We start from the raw sequence: 22,958 nt of genomic DNA, 5'->3' as shown, positions 1-22,958 counted from the left end.
TCATGATGTTACACATCTGGGCTGGGCCTTCCCACCTCAGCACAGGGGTCCAGGGAGGGGGTCCAGAGCCTGCCTGGGAGGGTGGCAGGACCCCCTGAGAGTCCCCTGGTCTGGAGGTGCCGGGCCCCAGCGAGGGGAGCATCCTGGGTGCATCCCCCCGGCCCTCCGTGTCCAAGCACAGTTTCTAGATGCCATCAACTTTCTTGTCACCGTGCACCCTGCTCAGTGTTGTTTACGTGCTGTTTTTAAGAGGATTCAGTGACGGTTCTCTCTTTACTTAGTTCTGTCACAAGTCAGTCTGATTTTTCTAAACCATTAAAATATTTTTTGCACATTAAAAATGTTTTTAAAAAAAGAGTGTCCACGTGCACACAGTCTGCACTCCACACGGAGCCCCTCCAGTGTCTCCCGGGCAAGGAGGCGGGACCCCCTCTCAGCGGCACTGGGGGGCAGTACCACCCAGCTTTATGGACCCCTGGCCCCCCCCCCCAGGGAAGGACAAGAAGGACCCCAGGAATGTCCCTCAGTGGGCGCTGCCTTCAGGGGCCCCCAGGCCTCTCTCTCCGCTTGGAGCTTAGTGGGGGTGGTGGGGGGCAGAGGCGGCTGCTCAGGAGGCCCCTTGCTGAGTCCACGCCAGGAGTAGGTGAGCTCTTGTTCACCCCGCCTTTTTCACAGGAGGGTCTGGGGAGGAGGGTGCAGTGAGCAGGGCTCTGCTGTGTGTTGCAGAGAAGCAGGGCAGGCTGGTGGAGTGGGTCCTGGGCTGCTGTGTGGGCGGGAGGGAGGTCAGCAGGGGCTTCCCCGTAGTGGAGGCCCGAGGCCTCCCCATAGTCCCTGGGAAGGGTGACTGAGCCCAGGCAGCAGGCGGAGGCCATGGGCCCTGGAGGACCTGGCTTCATGAGTATGGTGAGGATGGAGGGGAAAAGGCTGGATGCTGGACCTCGAGTGGAGACACAGAGCCTGAAATGGAGGGCAGCCGCCCCCCCCCCCCCCCCCCCCCCGCCGAGCCAGCGTGTGGCCCCCTCCCCGGGGCCTGGACACCCCGACTGCTTGGGCCAGAGTCCACTCTTGGTGCTGGGCTTTGGCCCCTGTCAGCACCGCCGCGGCCGGCTCGGGCTTCCTGGCACGGAGACACGGCCTGGCCAGGCCCTGGGAGGATTGGAACCAAGGAGGGAGGAGGCCTGCAGGCTGTCAGGAACTAGGGCGGCAGCAGGGGCATGAGGGAGGGGCTGTGACCTGGGGGAAGGTGCTGTGCCCCACTCTTTGAGCACCACTGGCCTGCCCTGCCAGGAGAGGAGAGCAGCTCCTGGGGTTCCACGCCCCGGTCCCTGTACTGCTGGGAGCTGTGTGTACCTCTCGGGAGCTGTGTGTCTCCCAGCTGGTAGTTGAACCTCTCTGTGCAGCATCTCCCAGGCTGGCGCACCCACCGAGAGTGGCGTCTGCACGAGGCAGGCTTCCGGAGCACAGAGGGTGGAAGCTGGCACGTGAGGGGCCGTGTGCACAATGGGCCATTCCTAGAAATGTGTGCCGTTCGGTGCTTGTGCGTCTCTAGCTGGACAGAGAGGACAGAGTGGTTGATGCCTGGGCTGAGAAGCACTAACTTGCTGTCCGCTCTCTGGCTCGCCCGTCAAACGCTAGTGGGCCCTCTGGCCAGCACACCCCGGGCTCGGGAGCACTCAGGCCGGGAGCACACGGGGCAGACCAGGCAGGAGGGGTAGGCCTGAACCCGGGGCCTGAGCTTTGGCCAGTGATGCCTCCCGGGGCTCCCTGAGCTTGTCCCGAGAGGCTGGCGATTGGGCCCCACTGTGCACCTCCCCTGTGAATGGCTCCTTTCCAGGGCCCGGTCCAGGGAGCCTCCACCCTGTGGCCCCATCCCTCCTGCTACTGTGTGCACCCTAGGCAGGAGTGGGGGGTTGCTGAGAGGGGCCTCAGTCTCCCTCTGGCAGGGGAAAGGGGACAGCAGACACCTAGTGGCCCCGTGGATGCCCTTGGGCTCTTCCCTGTAGCCTGCCCACCTGGGGGCGCCCCAGCCTCAGGCTGTGGGGAATCCAGGCCCTTGTCAGGATGGGTGGGCTTCCTCCATGCGGGAGGTGGGTCTGGGCAGGTGTGGAGGGGGGCTCAGTGGCAAGGGCGGGTCCCAGGCTGGGTGAGCCCCTCATGGCCTCTTCTGCCCCAACAGTGCGTCTCCACGACAGCATCTCTGAAGAGGGGTTCCACTACCTGGTCTTTGATCTGTAAGTGCCAGCTGGGGGGGGGGCGCCCCACGGCTGCTCCTGGGGTGGGATCCGAGGCCTCCCCAGCCCCTGGAGGACAGGCCCCGACCCCCGGGCCCCTCCCTTCCCGCCAGCATCCCTGCCTCCTGTTTGCACCATCGGGTCCCGCAAGGGGGCGTCTGCCCGCTGGGTCCTCCTGGGGGCGTGCAGCAGCCGTGAGCCCATGTGTGCCCAGTGGCCGAGAGGGGAGGCTTCTGGGGCTCTGGCTGCCTCTCGCTTCCTGCTGCATTTAGGAGCAGTGAGCTCATCCCCATCCCTGACAGCTCCCACCGCACAGCTATATTTAGCGTCTGTGAGTCATTGTGTCTGGGGACCAGGGCCCTGGGTGGGCAGGGGCCGTAGGCTGTGGGCGGCCCCTAGTGGCCTCTGGACCGCCGCATGGCCAGAGTGCCTCCACGCAAAGAGCTGCTCCTCCCTCAAAGGACAGATGGGCCTGAGAGCTCTCAGCCTCCTCTGGGTCCTCCTGTCCCTGAAAGGGCTTGGTTACCTCTCAGTACCCCCGGTGGCCAGCACTGCCTGGGGACACAGCTGCCACTACCAGGCTGAGGCTGTGTCCCAGAAGTCTGTCCTGTGACCCCTGCAGAGGGGGCAGGTTTGCTGTCACCCGGTGTGCCCCAGACCCAGCCGGCTTCACCTGCCTCTTTTGCAGGGAATGTAGAGGCCACGGGGCTGGGGGGTGGCCTTGCCCAGGCCCTGGTGGCAGACGGGTGGGTGGGTGTGATTCAGGAGCAGATAAGGAGAGAGAGAATAGGGCACGGCATCCATGTGTGTGCATGTGCGTGTGTATGTAACTGCATGTGTGTGCATGCACATGTTAGAGGTTCTTATCTCTTGGCCCACACGACGGGAGGCCAGCAAGAAGCACTTGGCTGGTGTTTGTAGGGGGGTGGGGGAGGGGAAGGGCCTGGGCCCCGCATGCCTGCCCCACAGACCTCTGTGGTCTGCAAGCCTGCAGTGGTTCCTGACCCTGCTGAAGCCCCTGCTCTGGGGCACCCAGGATGCCCCTGGGCCTCAGGCAGCTGTTTCTGGGGCTGGCGGGGCGGGAGCAGGGAGGAATAGGGGCAGGCCCTGCCAGCACCCTCCACAACCCCCCCATCACACCGCAGACCCTCGACAGGTCCGTGGTGCCAGAATTGGGGAAGCACTTCGAGCCTGGGTTGGCATCACCTTCAGGAGGCCCCAAGTTTGGAGGCCGTATGGATTCAGGAGTTGATAGGTCTCCCCACTCCCACCCTGGGAATGTCACCAAGGCCTTGGGGACAGCTCAAAATCAGCCACGTTGTCCAGCTGCAGAAAGGGAGGACAGGAGGGGATGCCGGCCTCTGGATCAGGTCCTTTCTGGACAGCGTGAGATGCCACCCCCCCCACCCCCCACCCAGCCACCAGCTCCCTGCCCTGTAGCCCTGGAGCACGTGGCCCCAGGTGCCCATCAGCACAGACAGGCTCCAGTGGACACAGGGACTCAGAGGGCCTGTCCCCAGCCCTGGGTGAGGCTTCCTAGGGTGGCTCCCTGTGTTCCTGCTGGGTCCTGGCCGGTACCTGGTGGCTTTCTTGCCTTTGCTCTGTGTTTAGACTCTGGGTCTGCAGAGCCTGACCTTTTTGCCGTGTGTGCAGAGAGATAACAAGGTCGCTTCTCCTAGGTTCTCGGGGTTCTGCCTCCCTTAGGTGGTCACCGGTTCTGAGTCTCAGGCTTTCCTGGTGGCAGAGTGGGGCCCTAAATGCTCCCACTCCTGGAGTCGTTGGAGTGGCCAGTGGGCTCGTGAGGCAGGCGTCTAGCTGGAGTGGGGGCATGCTAACACCCAGCATGTCCTGTTTTCATTTTTCTCCACTGTTAAAGGAGAGCCCAGCCATGACAGGGTCACCCGTCCAGCAGTGCCCCTGCCACAGGCCATAGCCCTGAGCACTGGGCACAATGACGAGGCCCGATGAGAGCAGAAATGCGGATGGAGAGCCCACAGCCCCCAGGGCCGGTGTGGCTGCAGAGGGTGGGAAGCCTGGGCAGAGTCCTTTGATGGACTCAGAGCCTGCTGAGCCGGGTGAGGGGCTCGGGCGAACCCAGGGATGGCTCCTCCATGCTCCCTGTGTATGTGTCCCTCACCCCATTGTCATTACCTTTCTGCCCACACCATGTTTTCCAGCCCAAAAAACCCCAGGTTGTCTGGCATCTTTCTGGGTTCCCAGAGGCCCTGCAGGCAGTGGCTGCTGTCTGGGTATTCATCCGGATGGTAGGGCCTGAGGGACAGTCGCTGAGCAGGGACATGCAGACAGTGGCTGTGTGGGCAGAAATCCCACTCTCTTCCTAGACAGACTTTGAACACCTTGTGGTCTCACCCACCAGGGAGGCCAGGTCCACACACAGTCTCTTCTGACCCCTTGCTCTGTGAAGAGACACATCTCTGGTTCTGGGGGATGTGAGGAATGAGCCAGATCTCTTCAGGTCTGGAATTAGAGTCACAAAGCCCAGGGAATATTGCAGAGGCCTGGCTCAAACTCCTGTGCTGCCCGCTATGCGAGCACCACTTAGATATCTGAGACTCGGTTTTCTGAGCATGATTGTGCTGTGTCCTGGAGCAGGGCTGCGAATGTCAAATCCTGCCACGTATAAGGACTTGGTAAGCTGTCAGTCCTAGGTGACGATAGGGTGAAGGTGGAAGTGGTGATAGTGGAATCCTCCTAGGAGGGAGGAGGAGGAGGAGGACGAGAAGGAGGAGGTGGGGGACGGGCAGGAGGAGGAGGAGGAAGGAGGGGAGGTGGGGAGGGGGAAGAGGAGGATAGGGAGGAGATGGAAGAAGAGGAGGAGGGGGAGGAGGAGGAAGAGGAGGAGGAGGGGGAGGAGGAGGAAGAGGATGAGTGGGCAGGGGGAGGAGGAGGGGGGAGGAAGAGAAGGAGGATGAGGTGAAGGAGGAGGAGGGGGAAGGAGGAGGAAGAGGACAAGGTGGAGGCAGAGGGGGAGGAGGAGGATGAGCCAGAGAAGTTGACATCAGCGGCTGTGACAGCGATGGAAGTGATGAGGGTGACTGGGTCTCCAGACTGACCTGTGTGTGCTCTGCCTGCAGGGTGACAGGTGGGGAGCTCTTCGAGGACATCGTGGCCAGAGAGTACTACAGTGAGGCGGATGCCAGGTGAGTGTGCAGCCCTCACTCCCCCTACCCTCTTCTCTTGCCAGCCCTGCCTCACCAGGCAGGCTGAGCAGGTTCCAAGAGCAGGGGGCAGTCGGCGTGTCCTCCCGCAGAGCGGAGGCGTGGCTGGAGTCCAGATCTCCTGGGGTAGGAGCGGGCCCACAGAGTGGGTGCTTTCCCTGGGTGGCTGGAAGGGAGAGAGTGGACGGCAGCGTGTGATGGTGGCCCCTCCTGGCCTCCCCAGGATGCCCTCCCTGCCCGTGGCCCACGGCTGGCACCCAGCAGGCCTTCCTCCAGGAGCTGGGCAGTTTCCAAACGCTTCTCCAAAGAAGGCAGGAAGCCCTTTCTGTGCCGTCCTCCCCGGGGCGCAGACAGGAAGGGAAGCAGGGGAGGATCGAGCCTCCGGGACACATCTGCAGGCTCTCCTTCGAGGGGCGGTAGGCAGCAAGCCAGGGCCCGTGTGGAGGGACGGAAGGACTTTGGCTCCTTCCCCGTGAAGCCTCCATGCAGCCCCTGACAGCCCTTCCTGCTGGGGTCAGACCGCACAGCAGGTGAGGGGCCCCGTTATCTGGGCACGCTGCTGGGGACCGCAGGGCCCTCCTCCCTGCAGGGCTGCGCCCCCCCCCCCCCCCCCCCCCCCCCCCCCCGCCCCCCCCCCGCGGGCCCGCCCCCCCCCCCCCCCGCCCCGTGACCTGCTGTGGCCCATGCTGGTGGCCGCATGCCCCCTGAACCCTGACCGTGCATCTCAGCTTGAAGAGTGCTGAGGCCGCTCCCCTGCCACCCGCCCACCCTGCTTGCCAGGGTCAGGAGACACTCACTTGACAGAGATAAAGGGGGACGGTGCCCATCTCCAGGCCGTGGACTTAACTATGGATGATTTTTATTTTTAATTTTTTGTGTTGTCTGTTCCTAAAAATTTTCCTTAATGAACATGTATTGCTTTTCTATTCAAGAAAATGAATGTTATTTTTAAAAGTAGCTTTTTGTGACTTGCTTGTGCACCCATGGGCGACCTTGCCCGTTGGTGACTGCCTGGGCTTGGTGAGAAGGTGCGAGCAGGTCCCCCAAAAACCCCGGGGGCTGCAGGCAGGTGGTCTGGCACAGTCACAGCCAGGGTTGGGCTGGGCTTCCCCTCCAGCCAGACTGCCCAGGGGCAGAGGGCAGGGCACAGGCCACTTTCTGGAGGCTCCTTGAGGAGCCCAGGGGTCTGGGAGTTGCCCATCCCCTTCAGGAGCAGGAAGACACAGCCCTCGTTTTCCTCTTGCGAGAAAAGCAGGAAGTGGAGCTGTGCTCCTGTCCTCAGAGCAGCTCGGGGGGGAACTTCCCAAGTGTGGGTGCCTGCCTGCTGGCCCAATTGTCCTGGCATCTGCTAGGGCGGGAGGGGCTCTGGGGCCGGGACAGAAGGGTCCCAGCAGGCTGTCCCCAGACCAGGTCTCACCCCCCCCCACCCCCCGGGGCAGCACAAGGTCAAGGAGGACTGCCTTCCAGTTCTGCCTCCGTTGCCGCCTGGCTTTCCCAGGGAGGTCGTATGCCTTCACTGGCCTCAGCACCCACTACTGCCTGGGGCCTGGCCCCGTCCCTGCATTCCGCAGTGGACAGTCGTGGCCGAGGGGTGATATGGCCTGCAGCCATATCTTGGCTGGGGGCCCCTGGATCCCTCTAGCCTGCCCACTGTGCCCTCCTCCCGTGCCCTGTGCCCACCCATGTCTCCACCCCATGCACATGCACATGCCCTGTGCACACATCCCACGCCCCACACTTTATGCATACACCCCAGGACCCCCACCCCAGGCTCCACACCCCACATCCCAGCATATACCCCAGGCCCTGACCCCAGGCCCCACACCCCACATCCCAGCATATACCCCAGGCCCTGACCCCACGCCCCACACCCCACATCCCAGTATATACCCCACACCTCAGGCCCCACACTCCATACCCCAGGTCCCACTCCCCATACCCCATACCCCAGGCCCCCCAACACCTGTGGCCTCAGACCTCCTCCCTTACCTACCTGCCCCTGCTGCCTGCCTCTTGGCCTCGTCTCCAACACCTCCTCCAGCCATCAGCCCCACCCCTCAACTCCTGTGGACCTCTCCTGCCCCATTGGAGGGCAGGTATTCTTGGGGATGCTGTTGTGGAGGGCTCCGCTGTGTCAGGGGCCCCTTGGAACCGGCCCAGAAGAGACCCCACCCACAGGTGCCCAGGTGTCTCTCACAAAGCCTGCCTTGCTCATAGCCCAACTATGAGGAGGGGATGAGGGGGGCAGGGGACACTTGGGGAGTGCCTCCGGCTGGCCCCACTGATAAAATCCACACGCCTCCAGCTGCCTCTTCTCCTGGGAGCACCGGCCCTGCACTGACCTGGGGTGTCCCGCACCTGACCTTTGTGCTGCTGCTTTGTTTTCGGGCAGGAGGGCCTGGCAGAGTCTGGCGTGGACGTCCACGTGGTGGCCACCCGTGGGCATCGTCAGGAACTGTGGCAGACGTGATTGAGGCAAGCTCCCGTCCTGGGAGGGCAGCGGTGTCGACTGCCTTTCTCGGGGGACCCGCCACCGAAAGGGGCCGGGGACCCAAGACGCCAGCCGCATGGGGTGGGCGCGGAGCTCCGGCCCCGAGCAAGTTAACTGGCAGCCCTTCCGGGGGCCTCCAGGGCCGAGCTGCTCACAGCCCAGCGTCCCCGGGGGCTTGTAATGTGTCCAGTCTCTGCAGGAGGTGGGAGCCCGGGAGGAGTTGCTAATCCAGAAGGCCAGAGACTGGTCTCGGGGAGGAAGTCAGATCTTGACTTGGTAGTTTGTGGGGGACTGAAGGGTCTCTTTTCAGAGCAGGGAGAGCAAAGTTCAGAACATTTAGAACCCTGCTTTTAAAAACCTAAAAGCTGTGTGGCTCCTGGGAGATGTATGAGAGCCCCTGGGACTCTGGCTCCCGAGGGGGAGGGGTGGGCAAGGGCACAGCTGGGGTGACCTCAGAGCCTGGACCCTGAGAATATAGCAGCCAGGACTCCGCCAGCATCTGGAATGCACTTGAGAACAGCTCTGACCACAGAAAAGCCCTCTGAGGAAGACGGTACAATGTGAGCCGAGGCAGGAGGCAGACAGCACCTCGTGACTGGCCAGGTGACCTCATGTCCGCCACGGCCATGGTCTCAGCTGGGAGTGGTGAGGTGGCCGGTGTGCGGTCCCCGGAAACCCTGAGCGGGCAGGGTTGCCCAGAATGGGCGTCTGCAGGCCGTGGAGGCAGCTCCCATGTTGGTCCTGGACACCGGCTGGCACGGCTGCACGGGCGGGGAGGCCCCACACAGCTTTCTCTCCGGGACGCGGTGTGCTTAGCCAGCTGGTTCCTGAGCACCCGGGACCCCTGCCCTTCCATTTCTCCATCAGGGTGGCCGTGAAGCCCCTGGAGCAGGGTCTGTCCTGAGTTGTAGGCCTTGATTTCAGCCACATGGCCAAGTCAGACCCGTGATGGTCCTGGGGTGACACAGACACTGTGCCAGCTCAGGCGCTGTGGTCTCACATCTCTGGCGACGGTTTGGGCCCTGCATCCCCAAGAGGGGACGAGGAGGAGGGCAGGGGGTGAGCCTACCCCCTCCAAGCCAACATCATCCATCTGTCCTATGGCAGATGGACCCGTGGTTCCAACAGATGTTTTCGGAATGTCTTCTGCTGGATGGGGCGAGGGACACAGTGCAGAGGAAAGGGTCACGCCTCTACTGTCACAGAGGCCACAGTTCAGTGCAGAGACACTCACACAGAGGACGCAGCTGCCGTGTGGCTGCAGGGGGGTGACCAGCATGGGGGAGTCCACAGGGTGTTGTCCAGGGTCAGATCCAGGAAGGGTCTCGAGGGTGAAAGTGGAAGATGGGCCAGACCCCAAGCGAGACAAGCAGTGATCCCAGAGGTCTGAGCTTGAAGCCAGATCACCCAGGGCTTACAGGAGCGGCCAGGGGCCCAGGAAACACCTGCTGTGGGCTGTGAGTTCAGCTGGGGCACTGGGGGAGGGCAGGGCACACAGCTGGGCACACAGACGCACAGCCAAGGCCGAGCTGCAGCCGCACAGGATAGGGCCAGTCTAGCAGGGGCCTCCCTCGCCCCAAGTGGGTGCTGCAGTGTGCGGGCGTCTGGGGGCCTGCAGCCGAGCACTGTGCACACACACTCCGGGTGGCAGGTCTCTGGAGGCTAGCAGAGTCCTCCCCTGCCTGGGCCCTGGCTAGGTGGCCTCAGTGGCAAGTGCTGGTGGCCTGCCCTAACCTCAGAAGAGGGGCCCAGGAGAGCTTCCCAGACCTCATGGCCAAGCTCTGGCCAGCAGATTAGGTCTCCCGGATGAGCTTGCAGTGGGAGGTCAGCCCATGGGGGCTGAGCCCATGGCTGCAGTAACAGGGTCTGGTGGTGGCTGGATGTGGGCCTGGTGCCACCAGGACAGGGATGAGGGTCACAGGGGACTGCTCCAGGCAGATGAGGGCTTTGTGAGTCACAAGAACAAGGAGGCAGTTTCTGGGAGTGAGTTAGGCCAGGCCACGGGGACAGGAGTATCAGGACATAGAGACAAGAGGCCCCAGGACACAAGGGCAGGAGAGTCAGGACATGGGAGGGGGGCTGTGGCCCACAGCTTTGGCCCTGGCTTCTTCTGACCCCCACAAAGCTCACGAACCTGTCACCATCGGGGGTCCAAGGGCGTGGCTTCTGCAAGGAGGACACCCAAGTTTCCTTTTTTATGCAGCTGGCGGATGGTTTCCAGAGGTGGCCAGAACTATTTGAGGAGCAGATCTGGTCCCTTGCCCCCTCTCTGAGTTTGCTGTCAGGAAAACAGAGCTGACCCTTCCAGCTGACCCTCAGTCAGGGTCCAGCCGTGGCAGGAGGCGTTCTGAGGCAATCTGCATCCCTCACTCACCCCCACCCAGAGGGGCTGTGACTGAGACCCTGGGCGGTAGGCTCCCGGTGGCCTGTGCCTGGCTCTGGGGGCAGCTGGAAACGGTCCGGACACCTGGGGCTATCTGGGGGCAGCAGGCAGGCCCAGGTCTCAAGGTGCTGTGTGCACAGAGGCAGGGGGGCGGGGTCCCCTGGGGCTGGTGTGCAGCAGTGTTGCTGACGCACAGGTGTCCAAGGTGCCTGAGAATAGCCCTGACCTCTCCCTCCAGCCAGTCCTCCCAGACTGCTCCCTGGCTCGGGGCTCCGGGCAGAGCTGGGCTGCCTCTGTGCCAGGAGAACTTCCGTCCCCCCCAGGCTGCTACGGAGTTGAGCCACCAGCAGCCGTGTGGATGTTCAGGGCTGTTGGAACAGCACCTGCTCCAACACCTGAACGACTGGCCGCAGTGTCGGCACCGCCCGGGACAGAGCGAGGCCTCTCCTCCTCTCCCCCTGCAAGCCTGCCCGACAGGGTGTGGGCTCAGCCCTGGCCTCCCTCTCAGGGGCCACTGGCTCAGGGTCAGGCTCGGTTGGCATGCGCCTGGGGAGGTGCCCCCAGAACAGGGATGTTTCCTCTGAGTGTCCCTTCCGTGAGCCTGGTCAGAGGAGAAGGCAGGGCGAGGGGTGAAGGGGGCCTGGCCATGCCTTGTGCCGACCTGTGGGGGTGAGGCAGGAGCCCCAGAGGCCCCCTTCTGGCTGGCGTCTCCTCTCTTATATGGCAGGCAACATCTCGATTCCCTGCTCCCCTGTGAGCCCGCCAGGCAGGGGACCCCACCCCAGTGCCATACACACCCGCCCACCCCTCAGGCCACTCTCACTAATTACCCTGCTGTTTGCCACAGTCACTGCATCCAGCAGATCCTGGAGGCGGTTCTCCATTGCCACCAAATGGGGGTCGTCCACAGGGACCTCAAGGTGAGTCCCCCACCCTGCTCTGTGCCAGGTGTCTGTTGTCTGTACCTGCATGTCTTGCGAAAGGAGACCCCGGAGGAGCAGTGAGCATGCCAGGAAATGCTGTGTGTGTGGGGACATGTGCACGTATGTGTGTGCATGAGCAGATGTGTGTGAGAACGTGTGCAGGTGTGCATGTGTGTACTTGTGTGGGTATGTGAGTATGTGTGCACAAAGGCAGGAGAAACGTGTGCTCACATGTATGTGTGTTTGCACGCATGTGTGTGCATGCGTGTCCGTGTGATGGTGTGTGTGCATGAAGGTGTGTGTGTGCATGAGTGTGAGGTGTGTGCCTGAAGGTGTGTCATGCATGTGGGTGCATGCAGACGTGTGTGTGCGTGCATACGTGTGTGTGCATGAAGGTATGTGTGAAGTGTGTATGTCATGCATGTGTGTGCATGAAGGTGTGTGTGCGTGCGTGAAGGCGTGTGTGCGTATGCATGTGTGTGAGGTGTGTGTGCATGAAGGTGTGTGTGTGTGCATGCATGTGTGAGCACAAAGGTGTGTGTATATGTGCATGCATGCGTGTGTCTGCACATGTCCCTCCAGACCCCTCCAGGGTCCAGGATTGAGAGAGGGCAGGTGTCAAAAATCAGCCTATGTCTACTTGGGGTGTTTCTTTCTGGGCTCCAGGTGAGGCTCAGACCTGGCGTGGGGCACGCAGGTAGGGCTGATGCCAAGGGAGCAGGGGGTGAGGGGCCGGCCTCCCTGCTCTCTGCCAGTGTCCAGCCCAGGCTGCAAGTCTCTGCTGCCCCAGGCTCAGCTCTAGGCAAACTGGTTTGTCACCTGCAGGGCACAGCATGGCCTCAGGAGGAACAGCAGCCCTCCTCCTCCCCCTCCCCCTCCCCTGCCTCCTAGTCTGTCCAAGCTGTGTTCCTGTTGGCTTTTTCTCTGGGGTGGGGGTGGGCGTGGGCCTGTCATTCCTGCAGAGAGTCCCCAGGTGGCCTTTGAGACCAGCCTTCCCATGGGATGTGTGCTCACACTGAACGGGGTCACACCTTCCTTGGGCCACCAGGGTGTGTGTGTGTATGTGTGTGTATGTGTGTGTGTGTGTGTGTGTGTGTGTGTGTGTGAGACAGAGCTGATCTTTGTGGCGCTGCTCTGGGGACGAGGTCCCGCCAGGAGCAGGCTCAGGACCCCCTCTCTGCATGTCCCACATGGTCCTGTGGCCCTCTGTGCCTGCGCTGCCGGCCTGCCTTGTCATGAGTCTCCCCTCTGTCACCGTATTTGGTAGGCTCAGGACCTCCAAGCATCCCTTGGAGGCATGCATCCCCACCTTGTTCATGATTCATAGCTATCTTTGGGGCCACGGTAGTGCTCCCCACAGCCCAGCTGTGACCCCGGGGGCAAACAGCACCCTTCAGCCTCCTGCCACGTGTGAAGGGCTGAGTGCCCTCCTCTGGAGAGGGCCCTGCCTCCTGGGCTCCTGACTGGGACAGAGCCCCAGAGGCCCTGCCATGGTGGGTTTGCTCTCAGCCAAGGCAGGGAGAAGGGAGGGAGGAGAGCGCACAGGGGCTGCAGGGGGCGGGGCTCTGCTGCATCCCCTCCTTTCCCGGGATCCCCAGCCCTTCCCTGAGACCAAGCTCACTTAAGTCTTGCTTCTCAGGAGTGCGGTTTTGTTCTCTCTGATCTGTGGAATTCAGGTCAACCCCCCTGGCCGGCCACAGCTGTGCCCCTGCTCTTTCAGACTGCTTCATGTGGGTGCAGGAGGAGGTGGGGGGGCCTCCTACCTGGCTCACGTGGGCAAAATGAAGGTGTTCAGGGGCCTCCAGGCTGTGCTGGGTGGGTAGGGCCACATGTCCCCGTCATGTGTCTTCTGTAGGGATGGAGCCCAGAGGGTCCCTGGTTCCTGCCACAGGGCAGCATCTTTGATGGGTTCCAAGGGCCTCTTATCACGATCTAACACGTCAGGGTTACAAGCAGCGTTTACACAGTTGTGTGGGTGGTGTTTACCCTGAAATGGCAGTGTGGTCTCAGTGGGCCTCCCTTTTGGGAGGGTGGCCTGGTGAGGGGGCTGAGGGCCCCAGGAGCCCCTGGCCTGGTCACCGATGGGGAAGTCCAGAGGCTACCACCGCGGGAGGTGGCCGGGCCAGGACGGAAGGAGCCCTGTGTACAGGACTCAGTGTACAGGGACCCTGTTGGGCCCTCGGGCCACGTGTCCCAGGTCAAGGACGGCAGCCCCCTTGGTGCTCTTGTGGGATGGGGACGAATGTCATTTCAGCTTGAGCAAGGCTGCTGCTCCTTGAGGCCAGGCGGGCGGGGACGGGGCCTGCGACGGGCCTGTCCCGCCTGGGGGTGGGACAGCCAAGCCAGGGGGACTTGGTGGGCTGATGTTCCGAGGTGCCCGGGCTATGGGGCCCGTGGTCCTCCTCCGTGCCCTCTGGGGTCACCATCCTCAGGTAGCCCCCCACCGTGTCTCAGCGCCCAGATGGGGGCGTGGGGTGGGGATGCTATCTGCTAGGGCTTGTAGGGTGCCTTTAGTCCAGTCGCCTCCCTGGGTGTGAGCCCACTCCCCTCTGTCCCCGGGAAGGTCACAGGGTGTCAGCCATGCCCGGGGTGGCCCCCACAGGGCAGCCTGCAAACCGCTCCCTCCGTGACGCCCCGGGTGTAACCACACGCCCACTGGCTCGTCGCCTTCCCTGCAGCCTGAGAACCTGCTCCTGGCCAGCAAGTGCAAAGGGGCTGCAGTGAAGCTGGCGGACTTCGGCCTGGCCATCGAGGTGCAGGGGGACCAGCAGGCGTGGTTTGGTGAGTGTCCTGGTGGGCTGGGGTGGGGGTGGAGGTGGGGCGGGGGTCAGCTGCCACCTCAGCCCTCACACTTCTCCTCCTTGTCTGCAGGGTTCGCTGGCACGCCAGGCTACCTGTCCCCAGAGGTCCTGCGCAAGGAAGCATATGGCAAGCCGGTGGACATCTGGGCATGCGGTGAGGCCTCCGTGTCGGTGGGTGGGGCCTCGGGGAGGGAGTCATGGGCCTATGCCACTTGGGCTGTGCCAGACCCGCCCCTGGGCTGCCCCCAGCCAGGGGGCCCCTCCCCACTCACAGAAGCCCACCTCCCCAGTGAAAGGCCTGGGTGCAAGGATGGCAGGGTGCTGGAGGGGTAGGGGGCTGTGCAGGCCACTCTGGCACGGCTGCTTGAGGATCCCCTGCAGAGCTGAGCACCTGAGGTGACACTTCAGGGGTGGGGGGAGCACTTGAGGACCCCAGGGCCCTCATGTGGCTCACTGGCTCTGGGCAGGGTCCCCATCGCAGCCAAGGCCAAGGCCACCGCAGCTGTTAAGTGCAGGAGCTGGGCCTCTGACCCCCTGTCCCCTGGTGGGGAGAGCAGTGTGCCCTGACTGGTGTGTCACTGCACTTGTGTTCCAAGGGCACAGGGATGGGCTCTGCTGGGTGTGGGGCTCAGGTAGGGGTTGTGGGGTCTGGGGAGTGTGGGGTGGGGGTGGGGCTGCCTAGTGGGGGGCTGGGGGTGAGGCACCAGTGGGGGCTGAGGGGTTCCAGGAGGCTGCGGGGGTGGGGGACCTAATGAGTGGGGGCCTGAGGTTGGAGGTCTGCGGGGGTGGAGACTGAGGGTAGGGGTTGGGGTCAGAGACTTCGAGGGCGGGGCGGGGGCTTTGGGGTGGGGGTAGGGGCTGGGGGTGGGACTGCGTGGTGGTGGGCGCTGGGGGGCAGGGGCTTCGGGGGCGAAGGCAGGGGCTGGGGACTGCAGGGATAGGGGGTGGGAGCAAGAACTTGGTGGTTTGGGCCTGGGAGTAGGCGCTGGGGGCGGGGGCTTCGTGGTGGTGGGCGGGGTTGGTGATGGGCTGGGGGCGGGGCTTCGTGGTGTTGGGGGCGGGGTAGGGGCAGCGGGGGGTGGGGGCGGAGCTGCGTGGGGGCGGGGGCTGGGGGCGGGGCTGCGTGGTCCTGGGGGATGGGGGCTGGGGGGGGCCTGTAGGGGTAGGGGCTGGGTGCTGGGGGGCTGGAGGTAGGATCTGGGGGCGGGGCTACATGGGGGCGGGGAAGGGACTGCGGGGATAGGGGCTGGGGGCGGGGCTGCGTGGTCGGGTGTTAGGTGTAGGGGCTGGGGGCGGGGCTGCGTGGTCGGGTGTTAGGTGTAGGGCCTGGGGGCGGGGCTGCGTGGTGGTGGGGGCGGTGCTGGGGCCTGCAGGGGAAAGGGCTGAGGGCGGGGCTGCGTGGGGGCGGGGGCTGGGCGGGGCTGGGCGGTGGTTGGGCGGTGGTTGGGAGGGGGCGGGGGCTCTAGGGGTAGGTGCTGCGGGCCAGGCGGCAGCCTGAGGCCGGCGTTCTGCTTTGCGCAGGGGTGATCCTGTACATCCTGCTTGTGGGCTACCCGCCCTTCTGGGACGAGGACCAGCACAAGCTGTACCAGCAGATCAAGGCGGGGGCCTACGATGTGAGTGCTGGGACCCCGCCCTGTCGGGGCGGGGGGCAGGGAATGGGCGGGACCACCTCCCCAGAATCATGACCTGGATGAGATTCCTCGGAGAATTCGGGCTTTTGCCTGGGGTGGGGGCTTCAGGCTCTCCCACGTGTTGCTTTCTTTCTAGTTTCCATCCCCCGAGTGGGACACGGTCACTCCTGAAGCCAAAAACCTCATCAACCAGATGCTGACCATCAACCCCGCCAAGCGCATTACCGCACACGAGGCGCTGAAGCACCCGTGGGTCTGCGTAAGTGTCCCCAGCGCGTTGACCCCGCTCCTTGCCTCTGACGGGCCCCCTGGTCTGCTGGGCACGGCACAGGCACAGGCCTCAGTCTCTGGGAGGACAGGGCTCTGGGGGTAGAGAGGCCCCGTCCCTCATGTAAGGGAACAGAACGTGGAGGCTGACAAGGGACAAGCCAGGGGGCCATGGGTCGGGGACACAGCCGTCTGGGGTGCCAGCAGGGTGAGCATGAGGTGGGGGCAGGCAGGCTGTAAGGGGTGATGCACTGGGGCCAGGCAGCAGCTGGGATGGATGGCCTCCTGCTGGCCCCCGTAGGTGCCACGGCCCTGTTGTCCCTCTCCCTGATCCCCATCTCAAGTCGCCTCAGGTGCAAAGCTAACACCTCTCTTTCCACAGCAACGCTCCACTGTGGCCTCTATGATGCACAGGCAGGAGACTGTGGAGTGCCTGAAGAAGTTCAATGCCCGAAGAAAGCTCAAGGTGAGACCCGGCCCAGCCACCCCGGCCCCTGCCTGCTGACCCCACCCCCCCTGGGGGTGTTGCCCTTGACAGCCCCAGGCTCAGAGAGGCCAGAGGGGTCCTGGCTGGCTTGGTAAGGGGAGGCACAGGGGTCCCAGTGACCTTAGCACCGCCCCAGACCAGATGTTCCAGGTGGACTCAGCCCCCACATGACAGTGACACTGGAGGTGCACAGAGCCTGCCCGTGGGCCAGGTGCCCCCTAGGGCATGCTGTGCACCTGGTCGCTGCTGCTTGCTTTCGTGTGAGCCAGCAGCCAGCCGCAGACCCTAGTGGGCTTGGTGAGGAGAGCACCCTAGCTGGTGCCTGGGAGTCAGGGGGAGGTGGCAGGGGGCTGACCTGTGGGAGGCCAGCCCCTCGTGGGTCTCCCCGGAGCACTACTGCAGGCAGGAGGGCTGTGGTCAGTGGGCAGCTGCTGTCTCAGCTCTGCAAGAAGGAGGCCTGGCCATGCAGCTGGCACTTTTGTAGTCTTGTGTCTACAAGGCTGTGACCCTGATTCTGCCCGGGCACCCAGAGTCTGAGGTTGGGGCTGGGATTCCTGGTCTCAGCTATATGTCTCTCCCCAGGGTGCCATCCTCACCACTATGCTGGCCACGAGAAATTTCTCAGGTGAGAACAGTCTTCGCCCCGAAGAGAAGGCTCACCGCCGACCTGTGGCCCACAGCCCACCCCTCTCACCCCGATGGCCCTTCTCCTCCACTGCTCAGCAGCCTGGCCTTCTGTCCTCTGAGGGCAGCGAGGCCTGGGCTCCATGGGCGACACCCCGGGGTCCGCCCTCCACCCCCACTCGGCCCCGTCCCTGCGTGTTGGGTCTCTGTGTCCTCGCCTGACGCCCAGTGTCTGAGCTGCCTGCCACCTGGGCCACAGCTCTGTGTGTCTGTCCGGGTGTTGGTCGGCACCCCTGTGGCCTCGTTGTTGTCCTGAACCCTCTGAGCACCCGTTCTGTGTGTGGGAGGGGAGAGGAGAGCCCGGGACCTCCCTGCTGAGCTTTGGACATGCTGGCGGCCGCCCACCTGGGGCACTGAGGGTGGGTGGGGCTGGGAGCGTGCGGCTGCTCTAGGGGGTCTGTCAGCGACCCCAAGGCCAGGGGCCCCGGCAGGCCCGCTGGGCACAGCGTCTCCCTGAGGGGCAGGTCACCCTCTGGCTGTCCTGTGGTTGTCTGTCGCCCGCGTCGTCGGGTGCGGGAGCGTCTGGGGTCCATTCTTGTCCGTTTGTATTCAGCACCCCATCCTGTTACTTTTGCTGCAGGGAAGGGGGGGCATGCTGTCACACCAACACTAATAGGACCTGTCCTGTGCGCACACCCACCCAGTGGGTGCGAGAAGCCCCCGCGGGGGTTTTCTAAGGAGAAAGGAGGCAGACGCTTTCCAACTGTCACTTGGTCTGGGTCCTGTTCCCACTCTCCTGTGAACGGGACTCTGGAGCCATTCGCCACCCAACCGTGGACTCTAATCTTCTTCTGCTTCCTTTGTCTCTCCCCCTCCCTTCCCCTGCCCGCCCCGTCTGTGTCCGCCCCTCCCTCGTCTCTAACCCGGTGCTAACAGTGGGCAGACAGACCACCGCTCCAGCCACAATGTCCACCGCGGCCTCCGGCACCACCATGGGGCTGGTGGAACAAGGTAGATGTTCTTGACCAGGGTCCCGCCTGTCGGCACGCAGCCCCCTCGCTGCACGCAGCTGCCGGCTGGGCCTCCAGGGCCACCCCAGAGGCCCCGGGAGCCCCCGCTCCCGCTGTGCACAGGTCCCACAAGGAGGGTCTTGGACCCCACCTGCTAAAGGAGGGGACGGGCTAGGTGACCCCTAAGCCGTGCCTCCGCCCACACTCATTTCATTGAATCTTGGTCCTGGCCCCTGAGTCTGGGGGTCAGGAGACCCCTCTGGTCAGAGCCCTTTGCTCTCTGATCTCTCTCCCCACTTGTCTGTCAAGACCCCCGTTCCCAGTGACCTTGACTGCCCATAAGAAACCTCAGGGTTGCTGCTGGGTCCGAACCCTGAATGGGGGGCCCCAGGGAAAAAGGCACTGAGGCAGAGACCCTGCCCCACGCGAGCCCTGTCGCCCGCTCCGGCCAGCCCCGACCACCCAGCTGTGACCTTAGCCAGAGCCCCAAGGGGTGGCAGACCCCAGGACCTGTTGCTGGAGCAGCGTGAACTGGGGGTGGGCAGGGTTAGGGTGCACGGAGCCAGCCGAGGGCCGATCCCAGGACTCCCCAGATGGAGCTGCGGGGCCTGGCGTCCTGCCATTGCCTTGTGCTTTGCTTTGGGGCGGGGTGGAGGCCTCACCCCCCACCCCGTCCACCCCAGCTCTTGCCTCAAGATCCCCCCGCTGGGTGTGCAGCCCCGCCTGCCCAGCTGGAGGGCCCCTCTTCCCAGCCACCACCCCCTGGGATGCTCAGGGGAAGGCCACCCTGAGGAAGGAGGGTCTGTGCCCCTCCTGTGAGTGCAGCAGACCTGTCCAGCAGGCGAGGCCCTACCCAGAAGGATGTCTTTGGCTTAATGTCCAGAGCCTTTCTAGAGCGGGTGAGGGGAGGAGAGCGAGGAGCAGGGAACCTAGGCGCTCCTGGGGAAGAGCTGCTGTCCAGCCACAGTGAGCGAGACCTCTGGCTGCTCTCTGCCGAGGGCCCTTGCCTGCAGCCCGCCTGCCAGCAGTGGATGTGCACCGCATGAGGCCGTGTGCATGTGCAGTGCCCTGGGCGCCGAGGGCCGCTGTGTCCCTGGTGCGGTCGATGCATGAGGACGGAGCCCAGCATGGCTGTCCCGGGTGACTGGTGTGCAGACGGGGCAGAGGCTGGGCCCGCCCTGTGGGCTGAGGGCCCCCTGCTAGGTCAGCCCAGCTCAGCCAGCAGCACTGGGCTGGGGGTGTCTCAGCTTCAAGGCCATTGCCCCTCCACGGGGGCGGCCCCCTGGGGGACATAGCACCTGGGCCAGAGGAGCCCTAGGGGTCTTTGTAGAGACAGATGCTGAGGCTCATGGGAGTGTCTTGGCCTTCCTCAAGAAGGGGGCAGGAGGGGGCAACCGTGGCCTGGCCTGAGGACCCCCGGTGGGTGGGCCAGAAGGTCTCTGTGTATCTATCAGGGCTCTGGGGCGCCTGTTCAGGCCTCCGTGGCACAGAGAGAACAGCCTGTGCTTTCGAGTGCCAGTGTAAACGGGGGTTGACGAGGACCTGGAACCGATCCAGGTGGAGCCGTGAACTCTTCCAGGAGCTGCTTCCAGGGAGGGCACAGCTCCCGTCCATGCTGCGCCCACACTCGCAGATGCTGGTTAGAGGTGGCTCCTGGGGGCAGGGTTTGGGATCTGGGTGAGAGGATTGGTGTCTGCTGTCGGGCTTTCCGGAGCCCGGGCCCTGGTGGAGCCGTCCGAGTCCCCGGATGGGTGTTGCCGTGTTGAGTAGCACAGTCTGGGATTTGACTGAGTCAGGGACTGAGGGGAGTACCCACGTAAGACCCAGGTCTGTCCCAGGGTCTCCATCTGCCTCCGCCCAGGGCCTGGCTTCGGGGCGGGGGGGGGGGGGGGGCAGTGCCGACCGCATCTCTTCAGGGCGCCGAGCCAGCCCTGGGCTGCACCACTCTGATGCCGAGCCCACAGGGTGCCGCAGGGCCCGGCTTAACTTTGGGTGCGGGGTCAGCTTGCCTGCCTGCTCACCTGCCTTGATGCGCGCGCCTTCAGAGGGGCTGGGGGCCTTCCTCTCCTGGTCCCTGGAGGAGACCCGCCCCCAGCTGGTGGGCCCAGGAGGAGGGGTCCCCGCATGACTCCCACTTCAGAGGAGTTGGGCTCTGCCTGCGCACTGGACGCCGGGGTGGGGGTGGGGGGTCAAGGGAGCGGACGGCTGAGGTCAGTGTGGGTCAAGGGGCCATGCTGATCGCTAGGTCAGGAGCCAGGGCTCCGTGTGCAGGGCTGGCCCACCCCTCCCCGATCCCTGCCGCAGGAAGTGGCTCCGAGAAGGTGGCATTTTTGGTGCTGGGACGTTTTTGGGTCTCGGCTGGCAGGGCAACAGGACACAGTTCTGATCCAGCTTCCCCAGGATCGGGAGGCTGAGACGCAGAGCAGGCAGGCCTGGGGGGCAACGAAAGGGGTGGCCTGTTGTCCCTTCGCTTACTGGGACCCCAAGACACCTCTCACAGAATGAGGACCACCGGACACGGAGCTGGGCCAGGAGGCAGGCTCTGTGGTGCAATGCTGCTCCCTGGATCCTGGGGGAGGAAAGGATGGTTGTGGGGGGAGGGCTGGGAACAGACACTGCACCCAGGGTGGCTCTCCAACAGTCCCACAGCGCCCTCTGGCCCAGCACAGTCACCTGTGTCCCTGCCCAGAGCCCAGAGGGCAGCGATGGGTGACTGCAGAGAGGAAGGTGGTTAGCAGGCAGCGGCCCAAGGCCTGGGACCCCCCTTGGCTGCTGCATTGGGGACCCGACGGTGGTTCTCAAAGTGAAGCAGAGTTAGGATCCTCCACGACAGATGACAACTGAATGGATACCACACCCACCTCCCCCCACCCACCCCACCCCCAGAGGTCTGGGGTGGACCTGGGTGGTTCTGATGCTGCTGGCGTGGAGACCCCACTTTGAGAACCACTGCATTTCTCTGGGCCCAAGCGTTCACAGGGTCTGATGTCACAGCCCCGAGTGGGCGTCCCTCCGGGGACATTCCTGGCAGCGAGGGGTCCTGGGCCAGGCCCACTGGGGACCACCCTGGTCCCGCTGAGCTGGTGGCTCCGCTTCAGGGCTGGCTGGGGGAGAGCGGGGCGGGGGTCTTGACCACCCTGGACCTTACGCCTCCGGCGTCTGCCCCCGGGGAGCGTGGGTGGGGTGGGCAGGACCAGGCTGAGTCCTGGGCCGCACTCCAGACCCTGACCTGACCATACGAATCCTGTTTTTTTTCTTTTCCTCACTACTGTGTCCTCACCTTTCCCTTCCTGTGAGGTAAGTTGACTTCCTGTGTTCCGAGGTTCTACCATCAAAACTAACCACTCAGGAGAGCGCAGATGTGGGCAGGGTGGGCTCGCACAGGAGAGAGTGAGGTGAGGGCTAGTCTGCCCCAATCTCTGTGGGGTCAAGTGGGGTGACACAGGCCACCTGCCCAGCATCCGACAGGTGGTGGGAGCCTGGGACCCTCCCCCAAGGGTATCATCCTGCTGAACCCACTCAGAGCCCAGGGTCCTCAGGCGTGGACGGAGAGGCCCGTGTTGGCACCGATGTTGCCAGAGCAAGGCCAGGACTGGTTCACGAAGAATGAGGCAGCCCCTTGGGTGCTCTTAGCCGGGGGGTGGGGGCACAGCCAGGGGCCCGAGTCCTGTTGGCTGAGAAGGGGCCAGGAGGCTGAGAGCAGGCAGGCCCCTGGGGTTGGGACGAGCCCCTCCCTGGTTGGGTGGCCAGTTACAGCCCACCACCCCTGCTCAAGAACACAGAGAAGGGCAGACAGATATCCCCACCCCACCCTGGTGCCCCGTCCTGTGTTCCTATCTGGGGCGGGGCCCTGGTGGGTGGGGGGATCTCTGTGTCCTGCAGGGTCATGGTGCATGGCCCGGGGAAGGAACCTGTCCTGGGAATGAGGGTGTTGGGCGGGCCTCTCCAGGATGGCCCACAGGCCTGCTTTGTCCCTGCTGGCCACAGAAGCCACTCTGCCTCAGGACCTCGGGTCACTCGCCTGCCCACTTGCTCTTGGGGGCCCCCAGAGCCTGGCCGGTCCCTGAGGTCACCTCACACTGAGGGCTGGGTGGTGTTGGCCCCAGGCCCTTTGCTCATGTTGCCTGTTTTGTCCTCATGCAGCAGCCAAGAGCTTACTCAACAAGAAAGCGGACGCGGTGAAGGTGAGTGCGCTAGGCCCTGGGGGGAGCCCTGACCCTGCTGCTTGGCCCTCCCCCACCGCCCTGCAGGGCCTCCCTCTAGGCCAGGCAGGTTCCCCTTGTCCCTCTAACCTCCTCTCCCTCTCTCCACAGCCCCAGACGAACAGCACCAAAAACAGTGCAGCTGTGACCAGTCCTAAGGGGACACTCCCTCCAGCCGCCCTGGTACCGAGCCCCTCAGCCCCCTGCTTCCGGCCCTCTCGCACCCCTGCCATGTGGTGGCCACCTGTCCAGAGGCCTGGGGTGAAGGTGGGGTCCAGCCCCGGCCTGTCTCTGGTGGACGCCTGGTCCTCCAGCCCCCTTTACCTCTTCGGTGTGAAATGAGGGCCAAGCCCCTTTCAGGCGGTCCTGGGGCTGTGCTCAGGAGCCTCTCTCAGGTACCAGGGACTGGCCCAGCCTCCCGCCTGGGTGGACTCTGAATCAGCAATGAGAGGCCTTCAGGCGGCCAGTGAGGCGAGGCCCAGGGTGGAGGGCACTTCTGATCCTCCGCCTGCCGAGGCAGGCCCATCCAGAGTGCCCAGGCAGACACTGTGCAGGGGCGTGGCCTGCCGGGAAGACACCTCCCAGGTGCTGCATGGGTGCGCCGTCCAGGACGTGGGGGCTTTGGGAAAGAATGGGTGAGGCTGGTCATGGCCTCGGAGCCCACCCAGTGATCTGAGGGAGACAGGAGCCCTTGGCAGTCTCCCTGGTGGAGATCCAGCCCGGGTA

At 64.1% G+C, this 22,958-nt stretch overlaps 1 protein-coding gene across 4 annotated transcripts in view; it reads left to right on the top strand.

The window, feature by feature from the left end:
* The window catches only part of CAMK2B (calcium/calmodulin dependent protein kinase II beta), a 53,427-nt gene that overhangs the window by 18,947 nt on the left and 11,522 nt on the right, over nt 1-22,958 (top strand). Inside the window, exons 4-15 of one of the 4 annotated variants that reach the window (XM_049641169.1) lie at nt 2,177-2,231; nt 5,327-5,392; nt 11,132-11,204; nt 13,886-13,988; nt 14,079-14,162; nt 15,530-15,624; nt 15,779-15,901; nt 16,292-16,375; nt 16,979-17,021; nt 17,957-18,031; nt 22,177-22,214; nt 22,344-22,415. In XM_049641169.1, the coding sequence (XP_049497126.1) occupies nt 2,177-2,231; nt 5,327-5,392; nt 11,132-11,204; nt 13,886-13,988; nt 14,079-14,162; nt 15,530-15,624; nt 15,779-15,901; nt 16,292-16,375; nt 16,979-17,021; nt 17,957-18,031; nt 22,177-22,214; nt 22,344-22,415 (911 nt within the window). Of the gene's footprint in view, nt 1-2,176; nt 2,232-5,326; nt 5,393-10,990; nt 11,205-13,885; nt 13,989-14,078; nt 14,163-15,529; nt 15,625-15,778; nt 15,902-16,291; nt 16,376-16,978; nt 17,022-17,956; nt 18,032-22,176; nt 22,215-22,343; nt 22,416-22,958 lie in introns of those variants that run through there. The other 3 variants (XM_049641167.1, XM_049641166.1, XM_049641168.1) reach the window with 3 other exon arrangements.

Source organism: Panthera uncia, chromosome A2 (genome assembly GCF_023721935.1).
Source record: "Panthera uncia isolate 11264 chromosome A2, Puncia_PCG_1.0, whole genome shotgun sequence".
NCBI lineage: Eukaryota > Metazoa > Chordata > Mammalia > Carnivora > Felidae > Panthera > Panthera uncia.
Note: the sequence above shows the minus strand (reverse complement) of the source record. Positions and strands in the feature narration are given on the sequence as shown.